The following is a 9,839-nucleotide window of genomic DNA, read 5'->3' as shown; positions in this document are numbered from 1 at the left end:
ACAAATAAATGGAGCCAAATAGATATTAAGAAGATACTTTGTGAAGAAACTGCAGATGAGGTGGGTGTGTGAAAAAGTCATCTTAAAGTATAGAGAATTAATGCAAAGTTCTGAAGTTTTAAAAAAATCTTTATGACTGCAGCAATGAGATGTACTGAGCAACTCTGAAAAAAGCTAACAGTAGTTGCAGCTGACAGCTATATTTATTTCAGAATATTTGGTGACATGAGTATTTGCAATCTTGCTCATAGCTGTCTCATTGAGGGTCAGATTCTGCTGTCCTTACTCATATCAAATAATTTCTTACATTGCACGTGATGTCATTGATTCAATGTGGAGAATGATGGGAAAACCTGACCATAGTGACTAAAAGCAACAGTTGCTTCTTTCAGTCTTTGACAGCTGTGAGAGCCACTCTTTTTTTTCCAAACCATCCATCCTAAATTCCAACTGTAAGAGTATGTACCTATATTTAGCTAGCGAGATTAAGTTGCAGAGGCTTCAGGCAGGGCAAAGCACATTGGTCTGCCTTTTTTACAGGCAGACCTTGGGGCAGACAGCAGCTATAGCTTTCTGCTCCCTCCCCTTTCTCAACTATTTGCGAAATGGATTCCCAAAGGGAACTCACTGAAGAGCTCAGGCTGTACCAATCCACCCTTCTTCAGGATGGCCTCAAGGAACTTCTTGAAGAGAAGAAATTTATAGATTGCTCTCTAAAAGCTGGTGACAGAAGCCTGCCTTGCCACAGGTTGATTCTGTCGGCGTGTAGCCCTTATTTTCGTGAGTATTTCTTATCTGAGCAAAATGAAGAGAAAAAGAAGGAGGTGGTTCTAGATAACGTTGACCCCAACATCCTGGATATGATTGTCAAGTACCTCTATTCAGCAAGTATTGATCTTAATGATTCTAACGTGCAAGATATTTTTGCTTTGGCCAGTCGCTTTCAGATCCCTTCTGTATTCACAGTGTGTGTCTCCTATCTTCAGAAGAGGCTTGCTGTTGGTAACTGTCTGGCCATCCTTCGATTAGGTGTTATGCTCGACTGCCCAAGACTTGCATTTTCTGCCCGTGATTTTGTTTCAGATCATTTTGTGCAGATCTGCAAAGAAGAGGATTTCATGCAGCTTGCCCCACATGAACTTATCTCAGTTATTTCACCTGACAGCTTAAACATAGAGAAGGAAGAACTGGTATTTGAAGCAGTGATGAGATGGGTCCGAATAGACAAAGAGAACAGAGTTAAGAGCCTGGGGGAAATTTTTGACTGCATACGTTTTCGTCTTATGCCAGAAAAATATTTCAAAGAACATGTAGAGAAGGATGATATAATTAAAAGCAACTCAGATCTTCAGAAAAAAATAAAGATTATTAAAGATGCTTTTGCTGGAAAACTGCCCGACTCTAGCAAGAGTACAGAAAAGTCAACCAAAGGGGAAGTGAATGGCGATGTAGGAGATGAAGATTTACTGCCTGGCTACCTGAATGACCTTCCCAGGCATGGCATGTTTGTCAAAGACCTAATTCTTCTGGTTAATGACACTGCTGCAGTAGCTTATGATCCTCTTGAAAACGAATGCTACCTAGCAGCTCTGGCAGAACAGATTCCCAGAAATCATTCCAGTATAGTCACCAAACATAATCAGGTCTACGTTGTTGGAGGACTGTATGTGGAAGAGGAGAACAAGGATCAGCCTTTCCAGTCATACTTCTTCCAGGTATAAGTTTTTAAAATGCTGGTACTTGTAAGAGTTACTGAAAAGTATTCTGAGTATGCAAGTGTGTTGTCTAGTCTCTCTACACTATTGAGGGAGGAAAGCATCTAAAGAGAGCTATTCCTGTCTCAGAGAGATAAATGAAACTAAGGGGCTTGCATCTTCTCTTTCAAGTTGAAAAGGATTAGTGTGTTATAACTAGGACCTAGTTTTCATGGTCTAAGGCCCAGTTTTTTCATGGTACAGATGCCTAATAGAATAGAATAGAAGTTTAAGCCTGGTATTTTTGTAAAATACCTGCTATGTATTTCTGTTAATTTCCATGAAGGTTGAATGTTTAGCTGCTTTAGAGCTACTGAGATGTCTGTCTTTTTTTTTTGTCTTTTTTTGCATCTGAAATATTTTTATAACAGCAGTAATGTGCATATTTTAAATGCTACTTTTCTCACTAAAATTCTAGAAGTCCTTTGAAAACCTAAGGACGTTCTAAAAGACATAATTTAGAGGTAAATGTGCCAATATTAGTACACTAAATACTAGGTTTCATCCAAGAGCGTAATCTTGTATTGTTGTTAATCTGTGTAAACACAAGGCAAATTAATACAGGCTGTAACTTCTACAGCATATTTCAGAAAAATCTATAAAAATACACTTTGGCATGCTTACACCTTCACAAAGTTCTACTCTGTTTTTCACTACCAGGCTGCATGCTTTGGGGGTATTTGAACTAACTCATGGTGAATTACGCAGTGTGATGCTGGCCCTGTCCTGTCTTTAGGCACATTGGCTTAAAAGAGTGAAAGCAGGTCCTGTTTCAATATGAAATAAAGCAGAGCCATAAACAGTGATTGAATTTAAAGCCTTCAGACATTAAAATATGCAAATAGTGTTTACAGCAGTATGCCTCACTGTGATTTGATATGCAAAGAAAGAGTTGGTTTGAGGCATTGGTTATATCTGTAGGAGGGAAGTCTTAGTATGCTAGAGCAGGATTAGCACTGTTTCATTTCCTTATGTGAAACTAATTACTGAGGTGCAAAACTTGCTACAGAAATACTGTGTTGATGTTGTAATGCATATAATCCAAAACTGATCAGTCTCTCAGGCTGCTAGAAAGGGGTCCCTGGAAAACTAAACCTCAAAACTGAGATTAAAAATTGATGAAATTCTTAGAATTTTACTTGGTGTGTCTACATCCTTTTCTTGAAGTCCTGCTCTCTTGCTTATCTCTAATCTGCTCCTACTAAAATACTTGCCCACATTACCTATGTGGCTGTTGCTTTAAAATGGTAACGTGGTGCAAAACTGCTTTTCCCTTATCTCCACTAGTAAAGTAAGTATTACCATTTTATTTAGTAGCTAGTAACCTAGAAAACAAGGCTACAACTGGCTCAGAAATGTATGACTAGTTTATGCCCTATCATCAGTCAGTATGCTGTCTTCAAGATTGCTGTCTTCATGCTGTGATCTGCAATGGGTACATCTCCTCATTATGCCACCCAGTTCTATCTACTGGGGCAATCCATGTCCATGAACTGGATTTCACTACTGCAATAAAACTTCCTGTCACATCGTGAGCCCAATCTGTATGCAGTAGGAGAAGGTACTCTTTTTTTTTTAATGCTAGCATTCAGATTCGATTCTATTCTGTTCTAATTGCAAGTTCTCAATAAAAATAAAAAACTAAGCACCACAGTTCCACAAAAATACTTGGTTTGGTTGGTTCTTTTTCCTTCTCCTGCTGCTGCTTCTCTGTAGGTGTTTTCAGCATACTGGCTATGAAATGAGACAGCTGTGGGAGTACTTCAGTAGGAATGACATCAATATTATTGCCAATGGATTTGCATTGCCTGCCTTTTTCACTTAGGAGTGAAGTCTTTAGGCAGGAAGAACAACTTGCACTTTCCAACATGTCTTAGGGAACCCAGAGAGTAGGGGAACTTTAAACAAGGAAGAAGAGCTTAATAATGAATAAAAGGAACTCTGGGGATGAGTGAGGGTGAGCAGATGCAAAGAGAGCTGTGTGGCATTGACTCTGCTATGTCTCAGTACCATGAAGGATGGGTGATGAAGGTATTGTTCATTAGTTGCACTGAGGATTGGTTGTTCATGCAAGCAGATAAGCTGTTGAGAGACAGCGAGTGCAATTAATTTTCTACAATGATGTTGTCTGGATTTTTACCATTTGCCTTTCCTAACACTTATTGTTCTGATGCTCTTTCAGCTGGATAACATCGCTGGGGAGTGGGTTGCCCTTCCTCCACTGCCATCAGCCAGGTGTCTCTTTGGGCTGGGAGAATCAGACAACAAGATCTATGTAATTGCAGGCAAGGACCTTCGCACTGAGGAGTCTCTAGATTCAGTACTGTGCTATGATCCTGAGTATGTTTGAAATTTAATTATGCCTACTGAGAACATGTAAATAGCCCATTGTTAATTGAAAGAGCTAACGGTGATGATATTCTCGTTCCAGAGCAATGAAATGGAGTGAGATCAAAAAGCTACCCCTCAAAGTATATGGCCATGCTACTATTTCAAACAATGGACTGATATATTGTCTTGGTGGAAAAACTGATGATAAGTGAGTTTCTGAATCCTTTTCATGACAATTTACAACATTACTTGGTTGGTCCTTTATAGAGTGTATGTCCTCACCCTCAGAAACCAGGGTTTCCTTTTTAACAGTTCTGAATTTAGGTTGCCAACAATTTGGCAGATGGGAACACATTAAGGTATATCTTTTTCATATAGTGAAATTCCATATAAATTGTAATCCTAACTAATTTTTGTAATGACTGTAGTTATTTCCAAGGCAAATTTTACTTGCACTGCAGACACAGTACTATTTAGCTATGAGGACCCTTGCTGAAAGTACTGTTTCCTCCCAGGTAGAAATATTTAGGTGCCATGGCATTACTGTGTCAGTTTTTCAAATTTTCTGATGTGTGATGCCTGTTATATCTTAAAAGGTATAACATTAGCAAACCAAAGTTTTGACTCACTGACCAAGTGGTAGTAATTTTTCTGTGTCTGTCGAGGGGACATGTAAGATACAAGATCATCAGAACAGCAGCATAATCTTGATTTTTTAACCTCTCTCACACATTTGTCCATACCCCCATCTGAACAGCATGTGCTGGGGATGGATGTTGTCTTTCTTTTGTGAAGTACAGTGCCCTGTGTAAGCAGCATTTAATATTTCATTTAGTTCTATGGATGTGACCAGTGCTTTGTAGGGATGCAGATTCCCAGATTAGATCCAAGAATGGACCTCAGAGGGAGGAAATAGCTGTTACACATAAGCCCACACCATCCATCTCAACTAGGTCTCACTTGGTTCAAGCCAGAAGTTTATTAGAAATGATCAAAGGTTTTGTTTTTCCTCTACAGGAAATGTACTAATAGAGTATTTGTATACAATCCCAAGAAAGGAGACTGGAGAGACCTGGCTCCAATGAAAGTGGCTCGCTCAATGTTTGGAACAGCTATTCATAAGGGCAAGATTGTCATTGCAGGTGGTGTCACTGAAGAAGGCCTTACTGCATCTGTTGAAGCTTTTGATCTGACCACCAATAAGTAAGTGCAATATTCAAGATATTTTTAAGCAAGGGTTTATCATCCAGGCTTTAGGAGCCCCAAGATGTGAACCACAAAGGTGTTCCATGTGCCTGTACTCTCTCTTTAGCAGCAGCAGCAGCTTTTAAAGAGCCTGTTACCTCCAGCCATTTTTCCTGTCCTCACATGCATTTTCTTCACTGACCACACAGCTACATAAACAGATGTGCTGGCAAAGCAGCAGAGGTGGGAGAGGTGAGCAAGGGCTACACAATCTTGCTGAAACAGCACTGGCACTAGATATGAAACCCCAGCAACAGCAATCAGGTGTCTGAACAGGACTAGCTGAATGTCCTTCGGGTATGTGGCCTTGTGATGTCTTAATGTTCACTTACCTTATCACAGCAAATTCTGTTTACTACTGGTTAGTGACACAGATAAATCTGCTGATTCAACATGAAAGCTTCATGAGGGTCTTTAAGTGCATGCTCTGAAATACTATGAAGAAAAAGTACTTACAAGACCAGATACTTTCCAATGTTCTTCACAGCCAGAATCGCTCAAATTTTCCAAGAGCTTATACCCTCTTTATCAGTGTCATTTTTTTGGTTACTTTCATTACTTTTTCTTCTTGTAATCTCATTTACAAACTGTGATTTAAACTAGTATCATTATAGCTTCATTATGATAGCTCAAACTTGTACATGGTTCTGGATGCACCTTTATTATTAAGCACTTGCATTATATATGAACACATTTGGCTGTGCTGTCTTCGCTGGTAAGTGGCATTGCAGCCATCAACCTCACAACACAAGCTTTCACTTAAATGCATGCTCCCCTGAAGAGAGTTGCTTATAAAATTTAACCATATAAAATGTGAATTGCACAAGAAGCAGTTCTATGAGGGAACTCTGGGCTTCACACATTTGGTAGACAGCAAAAGAAATGTCATTTTCTCCCCTTGTTTGGCACATTCTTCTCTTCCATTGATCAGAAACACATGCAGCTTGTGGTCTGGAAAACCTATAGGTTCTTGTTCTGGTCTACTGTGTTTTATTACAGCCAAGCCACACAAGCAAGAGACAATTTAGCCTGCTAGCTTGGGTGTTGACATTATCCAGGAAGAAGATGTCTGTATGCTTTAGATGTTCATAGGGTGTGAATTGGCAGAAAATGTGAAAGTACAGTAATGAGCTCTGGTTACTTTTGCAAAATTCAAATGATTAAGTCAATACCACTGGAAATGAATATGCATTTTGGAAACTATGGAAAAACTGAGAGTAGCTTAAGAACAGTACATCTGCATGAAGCATATTATTGATGATGGGATGAGGCAACCTGTAAGAAACAGACATCTGGGCAGAGATGTCATCACAGTGTAATTCCATCACTTAAGACTTGCAGGAAGTCCCTGTGGGAACAGAGACTGAAACTCACTGCTGATATTTTTTTCCTTTTACTAAACCATTCACCCAGCTGTCCTTGGTACTGAATTTAGGTCACCCAGAGGTGTATTTTAGTGCATTCACTGTAGAGTATTTCTCATGTGTCTAATTTAGAATTCTCTTTTCATCTTTAGGTGGGAGATTATGCCTGAATTTCCCCAAGAGAGAAGTTCCATCAGTTTAGTCACCTTAAGTGGAGCTTTGTATGCTATTGGAGGCTTTGCAATGATTCAGCTTGAATCCAAAGAATTTGCACCCAATGAAGTAACTGACATATGGAAGTAAGTTTTATTTTAATCATGCTTTCCTAGTGGAAAGCCCTACCTAAAATTGAGGTTTGTAGACACCGGATGCTAAAATTAGTTTTCTGTTTAACTCTGGAAATGAACCATAGCACAGGTTGTAAAGCGCTTATTGACAGATACAAATGTTTGTCAGTAATAAATGATTTTATCTGAGGATCATGATCTTCAGATTAATTTACTCTTTAAAAGAGTAAGTTGCCATTTCTCTTGGCAGGTTTAGCCAGAGGCTATTATAAAAACATTCAGTTTCATGACTTGCTTCTGCAGAAAAGCCTGTGTACAAGCATATACATATGCATGTGGCAATAGTCATATGAGTAATTGTTCCAAGAGAATAAAATATCCTTACCTTCTAGATTTTTAAAAATCTAAACCAAGGTAATAGTGATGAAACATCACATCTCTGCCTTGACTCTTCAGTTGCTAAGGTAAATTCAAGAGTTTTAACTGGTGGAAGGGTAGGAAGTATTCCCAGAAAAACCACCTGTAAGAATCCATAAGGGAACTTAAGTCAAGGAGGAAGCTTTTTTACAGGAGTAATTAAAGTATGGCACAGGCCAGCAACAAGCTTTAGGGACCAGGAAAAGGCCAACTCCCATGCACAAGAATATATTTCCATTCTGTTCTAGAGGACAAAAGCAGCCTTCTGTGGCATGCTCTAGCACGCATGGTTGCTCCAAGCCTTTGCAACGTGTAGACTACCCTCCTTTTCATGTATGTGTGATGAAGCACCAAACTGAAATTCCAAAAAGCTATGTTCTGACCTATTCTGTTAAATGCAGGTATGATGACGAAAAGAAGGAATGGACTGGCATCTTGAAAGAGATCCGCTATGCTACTGGAGCCTCCTGCCTGGCTACACGCTTAAACCTCTTCAAATTATCAAAACTGTAAACAAAATGCTGGAAAATGTCATATGGTGAGGGAGTTTCAATAGGCTCTTCTGGTTTTGTTGCATGAAAGTGTCCCCACATTATAGCAGCATACTAGTTCTATTGTTAACCAGTCTGTCCAAGTCTTAAGATATTTACTAGCTAACCAACAACTGAATTTTTGCCAGCATTTAAAATCCTAAAGAATCCTAAGTAATGCTGTTTGGAATAAATGAAGATTTCAGAGAGTACTCCAATTTTGAGTCTGTGATACTGCCTGTAAAAGTAGTTAGACTTCCTTACACTCAGACAATCCAGGATATTGATGCCTTATCCTCCAAATAATGCCCATGAATTTATTGTTCAGTTAAATACAACTAGTAAGTAGCTAACTTTACTCTAACTGGCTGTTTGTACAGCCTGATTTCCCTCTTCAGCAATGTATGTAAATCTTGCATTCCCCAATCATATCTTGACAAGATTTTCATTAGAGCCTTCTAAAAGTAATTTAGTCTAAAATTGAGGTGCATATTAAAAATGACAGCAGCATAATACTATGTGGCCCAAGAAATGCTAGGCTCGGCCAAAGCTGTGTAAGCCAGACATGAAGAAAGAGAGAAAAGTTCACAAGATTAACAGCCTCACCGTTTCACCTGCTATGTTTAGGCTTCTGGTAACAAGGATTTTCCACTTTTTTATGCTTTTATATTTATTTCCAAAGCAAGTATTTTATGGAAGTTTTTCTCAGAGATCTGAGGCCATTAACAAACACTCATTAAAAAGTCTCAGAAGAACGGATCACCAGCAAATACCTACAGCAGAGAAGACATCTCCATCTAGGAAAAAAAGCTGATGCATTTTGATGTTGAAAATTTTAACAATTAAACTTTTGTTTTTAAAACCATAGAAGTATCATTTGATGGTGTCTCTCAGTGATCAGCTTGTGATGTGATTGCTATCATATTAACAGGACACAGAGTTCTTGGTAGAACCTCTGCTCAAAACAGAGCACTCACTTTTCTTAAAGTACTGCATTGTTAGAGTATCTCTCCAAAGGATTTCCCCATTAAGTAGAAAAGGCGTGGTAAAAGGATGTCCTAAACCTTAATCTAATTACAATTAATACAGCAGGAAAACTGGAAAAGAAGCTCACCACTCCTGACCAAATAGCAATTACAACCATCGAATGACCCTTTGCCTTGCTTTCGCTGGAGACAGGTAAACAAATGGCAAAGCCACAGCCATTGCAGTGTTACTGTAGACTGGTGGTTAATCTGTAGACCATCTTGGGTACTAAAGGGGAAAATAGACAAACCTTCAGCTGTCTTTACCATCTTTTCATTGGCTCCATATGCTCTGACACTTGCTGATTTAATTTAGAAAGAATGACTGCAAAGAATCAAAAGCAGCACATTTTACCGAAGTACTCATATTTTGGTTTTCTCAAATGCCCTTTCTGAATCCACTCAGAGCAACTTTTAATCCTCTTCCCATTGAGAATACTCATGATTTTATCCATACATAATTTGAATATACCTTGCTAGGCACAGTGACTGCCAGATACCTGAAAAGCAGAGTTCTGCTCAAGCATGTGACCACTCATGACTGATCACTTCATCTACACCCACTGCCATCTTACACTCCAAAGGTGCTACTTGAAGGCCATCTGTACAGGCAAGAGCTCTCTGACTTGTAACCCATCTTCTGAAATTGTAACCTATGTTTATTGTCTTCCCCTTTCATACAAAATACAATGTGCATATAGCCTGTCTTCAATGACACTTCCTCAAAGCACTCATCTGTGTCCTCACATCTTTGTCCATTTGGTACCATAAGCAGACAAACATCTATTAGATTTTTCAGTCATCCTACAATGTGAGGACTGCCTGAGGAGGAAAGAGTCTTGTAGCTTAGATCAGTTCTGTTGAATTTTTTTGTGGTTTTTCATTA

At 38.9% G+C, this 9,839-nt stretch overlaps 1 protein-coding gene across 1 annotated transcript; it reads left to right on the top strand.

Moving 5' to 3' along the window:
* Window positions 1-154: 154 nt before the first annotated feature.
* KLHL41 (kelch like family member 41) lies at window positions 155-8,805 on the top strand. The gene is made up of 6 exons (XM_009905486.2): window positions 155-1,715; window positions 3,937-4,094; window positions 4,186-4,293; window positions 5,103-5,288; window positions 6,847-6,993; window positions 7,800-8,805. Exons 1-6 carry the CDS (start codon window positions 606-608, stop codon window positions 7,909-7,911), a joined length of 1,821 nt encoding a protein of 606 aa, XP_009903788.2. The 5' UTR covers window positions 155-605; the 3' UTR covers window positions 7,912-8,805.
* The last annotated feature ends 1,034 nt before the right edge of the window (window positions 8,806-9,839 follow it).

Source organism: Dryobates pubescens, chromosome 2, assembly GCF_014839835.1.
Source record: "Dryobates pubescens isolate bDryPub1 chromosome 2, bDryPub1.pri, whole genome shotgun sequence".
NCBI lineage: Eukaryota > Metazoa > Chordata > Aves > Piciformes > Picidae > Dryobates > Dryobates pubescens.
This window is presented reverse-complemented; position numbering and strand designations above follow the sequence as displayed.

Excerpts from the sequence above, each read along its gene's own strand:
- KLHL41 (XM_009905486.2), top strand. The coding sequence starts at position 606 with ATGGATTCCCAAAGGGAACTCACTGAAGAGCTCAGGCTGTACCAATCC. Across the intron at positions 4,294-5,102 it reads GGTGGAAAAACTGATGATAA|GAAATGTACTAATAGAGTAT; the intron begins GTGAGTTTCTGA and ends TTTCCTCTACAG. Across the intron at positions 6,994-7,799 it reads GAAGTAACTGACATATGGAA|GTATGATGACGAAAAGAAGG; the intron begins GTAAGTTTTATT and ends TGTTAAATGCAG.